Consider the following 14,903-nt stretch of genomic DNA (forward strand, 5'->3'; position numbering starts at 1 on the left):
AGAATGCAAAGTTGCATTGATTATTATTTTTATTTTTTTGGATATAATGAGAAGTTTGAAAAGAGTGTGATCGAATTTTGATTTCATGTTTTTGATAAGTAAAGAGCGATTAAATTTACGTATAATCAACAAATTATAGATATTAATATAATGATGTAGTAAGAAGATATCATGTTTATCTCATTAAAGTAATTGAATTTTACAAGTTATAACTGTAAACTCATACAATTATTTCATATCATAATCAAATAATTAAACAATATATGAATTGCTTATAGTATCTGAAAGTCAAAATTTTATATTAATACATATAAATGAAAGAAAACATATAAATCTCATAAGAATTGTTTAAATTTTCATTTGGACCGATAAAATTTACTTTTAACATAGTTAACTACGAAAGAGGGTCTGAAATCGAAAGTGCCACAAAAATTGAGCAAAATTTTTGAAAGGACAACATATATTAAGGATTAACCAAATGTCAACCAAATGAACAATATTTGGATGAAATAATGGATGTCGTTAACTCGTAGGTTAAAAGATTCGTGTTAACATGAGTCTACTAAGGCTCATGCTGACATGAGTCTTACAACATTTAAAAAGCGTTTAAAAGATATTAATATTCTTTCTATATTGTTTATTCAATCGTTTAGTTGTTATGTTTTCGTGTTTTTTTTCCTTTCTATTTTCATTATTTATATGTAATAAATATGTAAGTGGTTTCATGAAGTCACTATAGGTGTATTGTTTGATTCATACAAATTTTAAAATTTTTCGATTTGACTTATTGATTATCGATTTGTGACATGCTGCTAACCTATTAAGAAAAAACCTTAAACTGTTAAAAATAAACGTGATAACAGAAAAGATCAATTAAAGTATCATTTTTTACTTATATAATAGTATCTCATAATACTTTCAAATACGAAAACTAATATTATAGTGATTGTTACCTTTAGAAGATATTCAAAGCTAAGACAATAATTTTTTAAAATTAATTATTTTGACAACCTAATTAGTTTGAACTAGAAATATTTAATGAAACGTCTCAAAGAATTAAATACAAACTTACCAAATCAACATTAAAACATAATTGATTTAAGTTAAGTTGAATTAGAGAAAAATTTAGAAATAAAAAAGTAAAGCAAATTAAATTTTATATGATTTTTAATTATAATTACATCAATAATAAAATTTCAAAAATATGTACATAATAATTAGCAAGAGATTAGCAATAAACTAAATAAATTTAATCAATACTTCCTCTTTTCCTTATCAATAACTATTTCGAAACAATACATACATAACATCTAAAAAAACTAAATGTAGAAAATACTAACAATAAATACATAATTTTTTTATATTCTATGGTATTTTGTTTCATCAGATCTGATTGTCTCTTTAGGTATGTATCTCCTTCATCCTTTGTTCGTTTAATCTTTGCCTCTTATTGGAATTTGTATCTTTTTTGTGCTGAATTTGGGGGTTTTTGGTAGTAGCTTTAGGGTTGTGCCGCCTATGGTTGAAATATCTGGTGAAGTGTGATTACTGATTTAGGAATTTAGGGTTTTTGATCCGTATGTGATGGATCTTATCTGAATTTTAAGCTGTTGACATCAAATCCATGGTTATAGTTTATCTGTTTGTGAGTAATTTTGTTTTTGGCTTTTAGATTAGCAAGTAATTGCAGCATTACGTTGTTAAAGGATTGTTATAAGAAAAGCTTTAATGAATTACTATGAATTAATCATGTTTTGTTTTACTTGTAGCATTTTTGGTTGATATTTATCATGAACTCCATGTATTTATCCCATTTTATTTGTGTTCCTTTCATTCTCGTACTATATGATATATCTATTGAGGCAAAGTTTACGAATTTATGAAGTTTGAGGTTTTTCTAATCAAAGACTTACAAATTATCCTTATACCAAATCCAATGGATGATCTATCAATAAAAAACTAAAAAATAAAAAGGAGGAGCTCCTTTGGGGTGGCCTAGTGGTTCGGGCTTGGGACTTCCATGTTGGAGGTCCAAGTTCGAATGTTGTTTGCCTTCAGATCAAGCTTGGGTTACCTCTCTTCTGTGGTTTGCGAGCTATTGCATAGGATCAGTAGATGTTATTGTAACTGCAAATTCTTTCTATTTCTTATGTAGAAATTTTTTTTGTTAAGACTTGGGGAATATGTATTATTGGCAGCTATGTAATGTCACCCAGGGATTTGGACTAGTGGTAATAGCGCAACACGTAATGTGTGGGTTTGGTGTATGTCAGGGGTTCAAACTTTGCCACAGAAAAAACTATGGTATTTAAGTGGAGAAGGATAGAGGGGTAGGCACGTTACTAACGGAGTTCCGAATCATGTGTTACTGAGCCTCAGGAACTATTCGGTCATAAATAAAACGATGGGCCCTTAGTATGTATTGTTTGTGACTTACTGCTGTATCACAAACAGATTCTCAGTTTGAAAAAATTACATATTGTCTGTGCATTAAGCTTATCTATTTGCAGTAGTGTGCTTTATCATAGTATTTGTTATTCTGGCCAAAGCTTAATGTTTTTGACTTCCTGACAGAAAATGTCTGCATATGATAATGTGGTTGGCGGGAAGTTGAAACTAAAGGGGAAGGCATTGGATGTAAAAGCCGCTGGAATAAAGAAAAAGAAAAAGAAGGAAAAGAAGGATTATGATCAAATCTCCCAGGTTACAGAAAACGAGCTTTCGATTGGTGAGTACTGGTATCTTGAAGTGCAAAAAATTTGTGCTTTTATTATTACTTTTCCTATTTGTTAGTTCCTCCTGCCCTCCCTCTGCATTCAAGTTGTAGATGAATCGATGATAGCTAGTCCATAATGGATTAAACAGTTTATTGTTGCGATTCAAATTGATGGTCTTAAATCCCAATTTTCATTCATCTAATGGAAATATACTTAATTATGCATGGTAGTTTTTAGCGATATGATAAGTTGGGCTAGAAGTTATGATTTAACAATTGTTCACAAGATTGAGCCTTCTTCGGACATTGAGTAACTGCAGCTTTTGACACATTCTATCAGTTTGAATTTCATTTAGTGGTTATATGTCGTTCTCATAGTTTTAAAACAGTATTGGATGAGTAACGGGGCGTATTCCACTTTCAGCCTAAGATTTAGAGCAAAAACATTTAAATCTTATGTGCTTTTGAGAGATGATATGTCGTTTTTCTTGTTTACCCGCTTCACTAAAATGTTTCTGACTGGATGTAGATGGGGGTAGTGGATCCATAGATAATTCCACCAAGGAAGAGACCACAGATGCAACTAAATCTGTTGGTGAAGAAAATGCCGGTCGCTGGGATGATAATCTAACCCCTGCAGAGAGGCGCTACATAGAACAGAGAGAGAGGATCGACATGCATAAGATGGCCAAGACTGCTAATAAATCACATCGTGACCGAATTGAAGATTTCAATCAGTACTTGGCAAACATGAGTGAGCACTATGACATTCCCAAAGTTGGCCCTGGCTAATTAAGAACAAATCAGAAATTTGCTGCTGGATCTCCATGTCTCCTTTACAGTTGTTTCGCGTTAGCATCTGTACTAGCTACTATTTTGCATGTACTCTGTAATTTAGATGTTCCCTTGGTTCGATGGTCTTTGCATGATCATCTTCCTTCTGAGGCTGAACCTCGCAATGATGTTCTAATGGATGTAAATTTTCAGATTGTATGTGCTTAAATTGAAAGGTTTATACCAATTTCGATCAAGTGAGACATTTCAAAAGGTGGAGATTTTCCTCAAATGCCCATCTTTGTTTACTTTACATTTTCTAGACACAACTCGTGAGATTACATTGACTATGTTTGTTGTTTTTGTTTGCATATCTTTGTGTCTACTAGTTATCTTTTCTGTGTTTATATCTTATTTATGAATATTATGAAAAAATTCATGAAGTGTGGTAGATTTTTTATTTTTTGTGAGAGTTATGTTCTTCTCGTTTGACAGTGTAATTTTTTTTTTATATACTACTATCAAGTTAAGGTTGATTACCTAAAAATAAAGTGACAACTTATAACCAGTTAAATTGTTGTAATAGTGAAAAGATAATGTATCCTATTAGCATATACAACTTTGAGTCATGGAATGAGTTACTAATGTTTACCTCAAGTAGACGGTCTACCTCTTAGGTGCAATCTTTTCGATTCTATAGATCTTATGAATATGAAATGTTTTGTGCACTAATTATCGCCGTGTTACTTAGCAATCAAATAAATCAAGGCATATTACATGGGTGGTGGGATCTCATTGTCCCACATTCAATTAGAGTAGAAATTTCCCATATTTGTAATAGATGAGTCATTCTTGAATGTGACATGCCCTTTCTAGGAAAGAAAATAGAGTTTTTTTTTTTCTTAAGAGAATAGGAAAGGGGTTTAGTGATGGAAACAATTTCTTATATATAGTCAAGGATTGGAAAGTTCTTTTATATGCATATTATTCAAACAAACGCGTAAGTGGTTCATTTTCTTTTTCTTTTCGTTCGATGTGTGATATTTGTATTGACTATTTCAGATTAGCAATCGAATAAGACCCATTAAAGGAGAAACCATTTCCTATTAAGATTGTTTTCGTATCTAAAACTCAAACTCGAGACCTCTACTTAGGAGGGAGAAATCATATCAATTCCAATATAACGGCCAATTCATCTTGTCTAACGCCTTAAAAAATAAGTATAATTTCATAATCTTGTGCTTTTTATAGTTTATAATGTGTGGCACTTTTCAAAACGTATAATTTTACTACTATTTTATCTTTAAATTTCAACTATACAACGTCATGTGATATTGAAGTTTCAACAACCTAGAGGTTGCAACTCCATTTTTTAAAAGTTAAAAACTTTTATAATACTTGGGACAAAATTTGTATAGTTACATAATTTTAGAAAATTTGTACTACTATATTGTATAGATGTCAAATCAAAATGTCATATCACCAACTTCTTAGAAATTATTAGAGGAGAAAAGAGAAAAATGACCCCACCCCCACCCCGCAAATGCACACACACAAACATCTCTCTCAAAATGCACTAGTTGATATTACAAGACCAAATTAAAAGGTCCCATATAGTGTACTCATATTCCTCTTACAAAAAGGCAATGAGAAGAAGGCAAGAAAGCTCATCCCCAATTTCCTAGAAATCACAAAATGAGAAATAAATTGTAAAAGTTTTACACTATTATAACACTAGGAAATTAAACAAAGTTATATGGAGGTTTAGTCGAACTCAGTACTTTTGATGTAAAAATATTTATTTATATTTGAAAATTCAATAAATATATATGAATTTAAAATCTAATAACTTTAAATAACTAGAATCTCGAATTCGTAAGTTCATAATCATGGCTACCTTCTTATTAGAGAAAAAGAGAGTTTTTTTCGTTTGCTGATTATAGTTGAAGTTGACAACTTTGGTCACTCTTCGAAATTTCATAACATATGAAAATCGTAAAGTGCATACATTATAGTAGCGACTTTTTTAATGATAAACTAGTAATTACGAATGAACAAATAAAGAGTAAAAAAGAGAAAACCGGGGGGGGGGGGGGGGGGGGGGCTAATTTTACTATACACAACCAAAAAACACAAAATCTCCAAAACAAATCTAAATACCAAAAAAATAAAAATTAGTGTAAGATCTTGTAGATCTATTAACATGTCATTATAAAATTCTAGCTACCATCACAATTTGTTTAGAACTGAAACATACCAACAATTATTTATAATCAAATATAAATATTACCTATTCAATGAATTCAATAAATATATATGCAGAAAATAATTAAAATTTGAACTTATAATTTCAAAAATATACAACGTGTTCCGTACTGAAAATATTAAATATTAAACCTATGAACAAATAAAGTACGTAACTTATTAGTTCAAATTGCTCGAAACTCATATATGTATTAAAAAGTGAAATAAAATAATAGATCTCAAATCTAATAAATCAAAATCCTCGTGTTAAAACCTTTGAATCTTCGAGTTTGAATTCTGAATTCTGAATTCTGAATTCGTCTCTGAATCATTTTGTTTCTTTCGTTTCTTCAATCTTCATCATCACCACCAAAGAGCGAAAATGGATTATACAGAAGAAACAGAACAAGGAGAAGAACGAGAGCAACACCAACAGGGGAACCACTAGCACGATGAATTGAATTTGGCTCACCACTCGAAAAGATACTCGAGACGAAAGAGCCGCTATCAGATGAGAGAAATTGAATTGTGAGAAGTAAAATTATAGGCAAAAGGAGTAATCCAATTGGGGTAAGAAGTTCAGAGATGAATTCAGTGATTGCTTCACCATTTTCACCGATTAATGACGGAACGATCATCACTGCTATAACCACCACCGCTAATAAGGCCGCGTGTGGCGGACCACGACGTTGATCGTCGATCATGTTCATGTTGATGGAAATGTGAGTGAATTTAAAGAGGAGTTGGTTTGCTGCTCTGTTTTTTTTTTTTTGGTTTGGTAAAAGAGGGAAATGAGTAGATGTGTGGAACTTTTTGGTTTTATTGCATTGAGTTACGCGTTTTAGTGTGTGTGTGGGTGGGGTAGGGGGGTTGTGCTTGGGAGGGGGTAAGGCTCAAGTTAAAAGATTTTGTTCGTGAGCGTATTGGTTCTAATTTATGTACTATCAGTTTATCTGACTGTGAGACTAAACTTTCAAAATAAGACTTCGCTCGTGAACATAATGATATAAAAATTTATAGCTGCGAGATCAATTGATCGAATAGAGACGAGGTGGGAATGGAAGATCAAGCTAAAATTCTGTTCGTAAATGTGACAAAGGTAAAAAAAAGAAAAGCTCAAGATTTTACTCACGAGTGTATTGAAGCAAAAACAAAGAAATAACAACCAATACATTTCAACACTTTCAACTAATGTGTAAAAAATAAACACAAATGATATCAGACACACTTAATCACTTTATCTGAAGTCATTGATAGATACAATTTGCGGAAATTTCCTCTTACATTTCAAAATGCTTGTATATTTGTCCCACTCTATGTGATAAAGTCAAATGAAACTATTTAAACATTGATAGGTTATTATTTTGGACTTTCAAAAAATAGAATACAAACCTAACATAGAGTCTCCACTTTGGGAAATATTGTCTTACTTACACTAAAGTGAAGAGTTTTATTTCCTTGTTACTTAAAAGGATGGTTATAGGTTTATCGAAAACTTCTTTTACTTCATAACAGTGGGAATAAAATCCGTATATATATTCTATTATTTTTAAATTTTATTTATCAAATTATATTAAATATGTTGTTATACTTAAAGATCCTATTTTTTTTTTTACATTCGAAGATTGATTTCTGAAATGACTATGTAACTAAAGATTATTATTTGAAGTGTGACTTTCTTCTTAATTTCAATTTTTTTTCAACAGAATAAATGACTTACTAGAATTATAACTATTAATTTAGTAACTGAGAAATTAACTCCTCTCAGAAGAATCATATGACATCAACAGTGTCATTAACGAGGGGTTTAGGAAAATCACATTCCTATTAGAATATACCACCATCTCTAAATAATAACAAGCTTTGGTGTCAAACACAAGACTCGAAAGATATTAAAAAAAATTTATATAAAAATAATGGTGTTCGCGTCAATTTGTACATATTTCAAATTATTTTATGAAGTATTAACAAATATATAAAATTGTCGAAAGTATTTTATAAGGGACATTTTATCTGAAACAACAAAAGAAAGAGTATATATCACAAATCGAATTAATCAAGATAAAAAATGAATATCATAAAAAAAATAATTTAAAAGAAAGCTTAGTTTTGTTAACATACATAGCAAACGGCAAATAACAACAAATAACAACATATTCAATGTAACCTCACAAGTGAAGTTAGAAAATGGTGTATATACACTTTTACCTTTATCTTATTAAGATAGAGTACATTAATTCCCACTGTGGGGAATCCAAAAAAAAACGTATACCAAGAACAATACCCGGTGAAAGTTCACTTAATAGGGTCTAAAGAAAGTAGAGTGTACACAGATCTTATCACTATCTCATGAATATAAAAAGTAAAAAACTCATATCATGTGAATTTTTCGTATGCAAACTTATTATGCGTTTATTTGAATGGAAAAGAAGAAAAACATGGCGATGGGAACTGTAGCATAGTCAAAAACAAGTGGACAGTCACTAATAATTGTTTAGGAGACAATTAGTATGAAAAATTCAATATTTCTGACAGGTTTCAAGATTCTAATTTCGAAAGTTAATTTCATCAGATCTATAGACGACACACCATGTGACAACTAAATTAGAAAATTAGATTTCAGATCCCAATCGAATCAACCTAACAAAATTACTTTAGAATAATAAACCAAAGGAATACAATAATTAACCCCACATTTCTCTTATTTCTTCTAGGCCATGATTCATCCGACCTTTATTTAGCGTGACGATAGTATAAATTAAACTTAAATAAAACAACAAGAATTCATATAATGAGTTTCAACTTGATTGGCATATAAGGTAATTGCTTTGACGTTAGTACATCTACATTTATAAAGAGGTCTAGTGTTGACACCTTTTTTCATATTTACTATATGATACGATGTCTCTCAGGTATGTTATAACTTTTGTATCACTATACGACAAGAATTTAGTAGAGTGTATACAGGCCCTACGACTACACCCCTACCCAAGGAGGTAGAGAGACTATCATAAGACCCTCAACTCAAGTGCAACAAAAATTTGACCATTTGTTTAACTATAAAAACTTCTCATTTAGAGTAAAATCGAAGTATAAAATTTGATTGTTTCAAAATGTTTTCAACAAACGTAACAAGGAAATAGTGTCATACAAATAATCATAGGGTAATAAAGTGCATGTTGTGTATACAAACCTGGAGAGGCGTTGGCTAGAGCTTTGTGAAACAACTGAGTAAATCAGGAACTTCTGGAAAGTTTCGCGTGCTTATTTCACTCACCATACAGTATAACAGTCTGAAATATGCATACGACTAGCTATAGTATACAAGATTACAAGGTATCTATCTCAGAAGCAAAGTATTATAAAGCACTGGAAAATATGTTACGCTTATTTCATCATATTTGCATTCCTTTCAGTTTCCTGCGACTAACCAGCTCTATTAGCAGGTTATGGAAGCGATTAATAGATGGGGAGTACCGAGCACTGCAAAAATAACAATACTGCGAAAAAAGAAAGTGTAAATAAGGTGTCAGCAGCCTCGATTCTTTCTTGGTCATTAAGATGGGTGTTGGGAAGTGAACAGACATCCATAACAATACGAGAACGATAGTTGGTCAAAACTTGTGGAAACAAAGCTTCATTACTTGCCTTATCTGCCAAACCAGCCTTTTCTTAGCATACAAAAAGGGCAACTAGCACTTGAAAGCTTCATCCCATCTATAGCCAACAGACCTGCAAGATCAATAGAGCAAAAAGTGGCAAAATTACTGGACGTCCCCGTTAACATTTGAGCATTAGGGTAATATGTAGAAAGGACATGGTTATATGAATATATATCATGCCTTGACTTCCGATTTGCACACGATATAATTGAGCTGCAGTTCTATCTATTCAGAGCTGCTACTAAGTATTGGGGAAAATCTTTACATAATTGCATCAATACCTTGAATAGAGAAATCACAACATTTTAGGCTACTTTTTGCACTAAAAGAATCTGAAATAACTTGAAAGTGGGAAGGGTCTCTCTGTACATATTCGTGTACACTAGCAGATATCATTCAGATGTGCATGAAATACAAGATGGTGCTGCATTTGCTCCAAAAATTGCACATAGGAAAAAACTGTACAAGACATCAAATCCACAAAGTATCACTATATAAAAGGAGAATTGCCAACAAATTAATCTGCATAGTTTGTTAATACGCATCAAGAAGATCTGAAATACTATTCAAAATATACGGAAACAATCATAGTTAAGATAATAAGATCTTACAATTATAAGCAATACAAACAATTCTTTTAAATTCCAGATACAGCTTTAAAAAAGATTCTATTAAACTAGGCTTCAGTCAGTCATCTTTCAAGCATTCAGCATAAAGAGCGACGAGTTTCAAAAAGAAGCTGCATTGCCCAGGCCCAGATTATAATCCAGCCCACTGACGTCAACCTATCCTTCCACCAAGTCTTCCACTTAGATTACAAAAGGGCGCAAGAACTAAAAAGATAGCTTATGTTTCCCCAGCCCCTCTCCACAGATGAGCTAGAACAAAAATTTTATGGGAAAAAAGGATAAGGAAAAAGAAAGCATTCGATTAGGGTAAGAAACGAAAAAAAATTATGTCCCTCTTTAAGCACTACCACCATTAACGTGAAGAACTGTGTTGTCAGCACAGTAAATTCCTTAATACAGCACCTTAAAAATATCATGACAGATGAAATAGGATACTATAGAATGTGTCGATATAAAGCTTCAAGCAGTTCAGAGAAAATATTGGATTAGCAAGAACTCAAATATGATAAGAAGACTCCAAATTATAATATTTTCAGAGATAGTCTGTTAAGAAAAATGTTGGGTTGCTATGGATTGTTCATTCACAAAGGGACATAACTCATGTCTCGTACCATCTATATCAGCTATCATCACAGGGAGATAAGTTAGGTGATTAAAACTCGAAATAGTGCAAACACAGAAAACAAAATGAATTTATGCCTCAAACCCAAAATGGGACCAACCAAATAACATACATTATAACTGTCAACCCAGCAAACAATCCATAACATTGTATTGCTCCAAAGAGATACATGAGGTAGTTGAAGGAGAGCAACCACATATAATAAATAAGCTTTTATATTTTAGAGTGGAAGGAAAATTTATTTCTCTCTTTATCTTGAATACATCAGAGAACTTTATTTCTCTCCGACTTCCATTTCTGAACCTCAATGCAAAATATACTTGTGGTAATGCATACTTCTATATACCTGTGAGGCTGGGGATGAACTAAATAAAGGTCACAATAATTTTGGGTTCCATAGATACAAATTGATTCCTGGTAGTACACTAATTGTTTAATATGTTGAATGAATATTAACTAGTTTAGGTCCTAAGGATGACATAAAAATTCCTAGAATTTTATACTGATTTTGATAAAATTCAATAAATTCAGCTCAGCATTAAAGCATTTTCAATAGGAAAAAAACATACAAGTGAAATGAAACTTAGCTAACCTCATGCTACTCCAAAAGATTGAAGCCTGTCACAGTGAGGAGTTGGGTACTTCCTGTTCCATTGTCGCCTCTGGAGTTCTATATGACAGTAACGACCAAGCATATTTTTGTAATCCCTAATAACATGGTCTTCAATGTTATCTCGATCAGGACTACCAAGAGGATACTTCTGATCAAATTCATGTGATTTAACAAAATATTCTACTCCATGTTCTTCGGTCATCTTCCTAAACTGATATTGGTAGTTCTTCTGCAAAGAATACTCTGGCTCCGAGAAAGGAAGATAAGCAAGTAAAATGATGATTAAAAATGGCAATAACTGAAGGAGGAGAAGGAAGTTGGGCCCAGTGGAACCTAAATCCTCTCTCTGGGGAGCAGCATTTGTTCTTGTCCTGTAAACATGAGCTGTCCTAAACATATCGGAACGCCCAAAAAACGCTCTGAAAATCTCATCAGGATCAAAATCATCATCATAATAGCTGTGCCCAGTTCTCCTCCTGCGCCTGACATTATGCTGCTGATTATACTCGAAATCCTCAGCCAAACCTGTCTGGTCATACTGCCTCCTTGAATCATCATCACTCAAACACTTAAATGCCTTGGATACTTTCTTAAATGCCTCTTCAGAGCCTGGAGCCTTATTTTTGTCGGGATGAACTTTCAATGACAGTTTCCTGTACGACTTCCTAATCTCCTCAACTGAACAACCCTTCTCTAGACCAAGAATCGCGTAATAGTCCTTCTTAATCTTAATTTGCCTAATCAACTGCACATGTTCGTCAGTATAGTTCCTCTCCCCATCGGATACCTCATCAGACTTAACACGACTCGTGTCATTTTTCTTATTTTCAACATTTCTAACCTCACTTGAGGACTCAGGAGTCGGTGACTCCAGATTTTCACATGCAGCCAAAAGATCTTCCACAGATAGATCATTGTTAAGGCGCCGTGCAATTCTGATAAACTTGAGTGCTTTCTGCTTATTGCCAGATGCAATTGCCTCCTTGGCAATACCAATGCACCTTAAAGCCTCATCCTTGTTACCTTCCATTCTAGCGTTCAATGCAACAACTTCAACTCAACTTGACAAGAAACTTTAAAACAGAAAATCACAACTCTGAAACAAAAACGCAATCTTCTAGAGGTCACAATACTCAGAGAGATACAAGCGCTTGCAATTTCAATTCATCTGATAACCAAGAAGTACCAAACAAATTACTCAAAATAATCACACAAAAACATGCATGAGCACTTTAGAATATTGGTCAATATCAGATCAGTTATGATAAAACATACAAAAGCTGTGATTTAAAATTGATTTGACTACCAAAATACATAGGAGATTGCTCAAAATTAGCACACGCACATGTAATGAAGCATAATAGTGTTGATCAATATCACAAAATCTGAAAATAGGACGAATGATGAAACAAAAAACGAGATGTGGAATATTATGGCTTGAATTGTTTATAATTGTATTACTAATAAACTAAATCCACTCAAAAATACACATACTACAAGGATCACAATACACACGGAAAAATAGTGCCTGCAATTCAATTCGCCTTATCACAAAAAATATCCAGTCAACACTCAAAGTCACTCAAAACTCTAATGAAGCAATAATTCGACAAGATATCAACTATTAAGTCTTCAATCATCGACTAGAACCACAATACATAGGGAACCAACGATTGCAATTCAATTTTTCTATATCATAATACCTAAGAAAATTGCAAAATTAACAGACAAAAACGTGTAATGAGTCAGAATATCGATGAGATACGAAATTGGGACACCGTTTATTTAAGATTGTATAACAAATAAAGATGTATCCAACCAAAAATACACATCTTACTAGGATCAAGAAATATAGGGAGAAGGAACTACTGCAAATTCAACTCACCTAATCACCAAAATACCAAACAAGTTACTTAATATTAACACACAAACAGGAAATGAAAATTAGGCTTCATTGGTTGAGAAATAAATGAACATCTGATAAAAGATACAAATTCTACTACAGATTATGATACACAGAGAAGCCGTGACTGCAGCTCAACTCACCTCAGTGCCAAAATACCCAAAAAAACACTCAAAATTATTACAGGAACACACTGAACCGTTATTATGTATTACACACGAACTAAATTCATTGAGAAAGAGAAATTTTAATAGGGATCAGTATCACAATACACAGAGAAGTAGAGACCAGTTCACTTCCCCTAATTACCAAAATACCAACCAATTTCAAATCACACACAAACATGTAATGTAGCAAAAACTGATGAGATACTGAGAAATAGGGATTGAACTGCCAGTAGTTGTATGACAAATTAATTTAATATACTGAAAAATACTTGTTCTACTAGGGAGCATGATACAAATAGGAGTGTGATCGCATATTCAATTTTCCTAAGTACAAAAATACCCAATCAATTGCTCAACTTCACATATAAACATGTAATGAAGCAAAAAATTGATGAAATATTGAAAACTAGTGCTTGAACTGCCAATAACTGTATTATAAATGAAGTAAATTTACTGGAAAATACTTGTTCTACTAGGGATCACAATACACACAGGAGAGTAATCGCATTTCATTTTCCTTAATTAGGAGAACATACAACCAATTGCTCAAACTTCACATATAAACATGAAATGAAGCAAAAATCAATGAAATTTTTTTTTCAAAAAAAAAAAGTTTGAACTGTCAATAACTGTATTACACTGGAGATCACGTTACAACTTAATTTCCTAATTAGGAAAGCATCCAACCAAATGCTCTACTGAAAAATATTTGTTCTACTAGGAATCAGATACACAATGGAGCAGGATCTCAATTCAACATTCCTAATCACGAAAATACTCAACCAATTGCTCAACTTCACATATAAACATGTAATGAAGCAAAAATCAATGAAATATGTAACTAAAAAAAGGCTTATAAGTGTCAATAACTAGATCACGATACGCACACGAAGGAGCCTCGATCGCAATTAGATTTCTTAATTAGGGAACATCCAACCAATTGCTCAAATTCATATTTATATAAACACATAATCAAGCAAAAAAAAACAAATTTCATAAAATATTGAAAATTAGAGCTTGAGTTTCATGAAATTGAATCGGAAACGAATCTCATCTGAAAATTCCACACAAACATAATCGGAAAAAACTGTAATAGCTGCTCGGAAACTACTCACCTGCTACCGGAAGTAAAATCGAAAGAGCCGACCGACCGACCGGACGGCGAGCAGAGAAAGAGGAGATTTTGAGAGTCGCAAAAAATGAGAGATGTGAGCAGATTTGCGGTCTTTATAGTCGGACCAATTCACACGCGCCACATCAGTGAAAGAGTCATATTTGACGACGATATTGAATTTTTTTTAATATATATAAATATATAAATCATAAAGATATTTCATATTTGTATTCAAAAAGCACTTTATTTTACTTATATAGTTATATTAATTTTCAAAAAGAAAAACTTTATTAAATTAAAAGTATAAAAATAATATGATTAATACTTATAGAGGTATAGAGATTATTTTTGTAAAATCATATGTTCAAGATTTACAATTCACAATTACTTTAAGTACTTAAGGGGCATTTGGTTTTAAGAATTTAGGGGAATATGTCGGTATAAAATTTGTCAAAAATG

At 32.2% G+C, this 14,903-nt stretch overlaps 3 protein-coding genes across 18 annotated transcripts; 1 reads left to right on the forward strand and 2 right to left on the reverse strand.

Annotated features, from left to right (window-relative positions):
- Positions 1-1,316: 1,316 nt before the first annotated feature.
- CGI1 (protein FAM32A) lies at positions 1,317-3,782 on the forward strand. 2 transcript variants are annotated; one of them, NM_001310082.1, is made up of 3 exons: positions 1,317-1,405; positions 2,575-2,728; positions 3,246-3,782. In NM_001310082.1, exons 2-3 carry the CDS (start codon positions 2,578-2,580, stop codon positions 3,506-3,508), a joined length of 414 nt encoding a protein of 137 aa, NP_001297011.1. In that variant the 5' UTR covers positions 1,317-1,405; positions 2,575-2,577; the 3' UTR covers positions 3,509-3,782. The 2 variants fall into 2 exon arrangements, with proteins under 2 accessions (NP_001297011.1, XP_069147941.1); XM_069291840.1 differs by lacking the exon at positions 1,317-1,405 and adding an exon at positions 1,417-1,645.
- A 2,302-nt stretch (positions 3,783-6,084) lies between these two features.
- Positions 6,085-6,438, reverse strand: LOC109119113 (uncharacterized). The gene has a single exon (XM_019211437.1). The coding sequence runs from the start codon at positions 6,436-6,438 to the stop codon at positions 6,085-6,087; it is 354 nt and encodes a 117-aa protein (XP_019066982.1).
- Positions 6,439-8,978: 2,540 nt separating this feature from the next.
- Positions 8,979-14,610, reverse strand: LOC101261306 (chaperone protein dnaJ 49). Of its 15 annotated transcripts, XR_011213546.1 has the most exons (6): positions 14,446-14,586; positions 11,240-12,428; positions 9,766-9,855; positions 9,577-9,677; positions 9,383-9,466; positions 8,979-9,234 (listed from the first exon to the last, which is right to left on the reverse strand). XR_011213546.1 is itself a non-coding variant. In XM_019211562.3 (3 exons), the coding sequence occupies exon 2, from the start codon at positions 12,288-12,290 to the stop codon at positions 11,241-11,243; it is 1,050 nt and encodes a 349-aa protein (XP_019067107.1). In that variant the 5' UTR covers position 12,291; positions 14,446-14,610; the 3' UTR covers positions 8,979-9,466; position 11,240. The 15 variants fall into 15 exon arrangements, 5 of the variants coding, with proteins under 5 accessions (XP_019067107.1, XP_010314707.1, XP_010314706.1 ...); XR_011213544.1 differs by lacking the exon at positions 9,766-9,855; XR_011213543.1 differs by having other exon boundaries at positions 8,979-9,466.
- Between the last annotated feature and the right edge of the window lie 293 nt (positions 14,611-14,903).

Source organism: Solanum lycopersicum, chromosome 12 (genome assembly GCF_036512215.1).
Source record: "Solanum lycopersicum chromosome 12, SLM_r2.1".
NCBI classification, from domain to species: Eukaryota; Viridiplantae; Streptophyta; class Magnoliopsida; order Solanales; family Solanaceae; genus Solanum; species Solanum lycopersicum.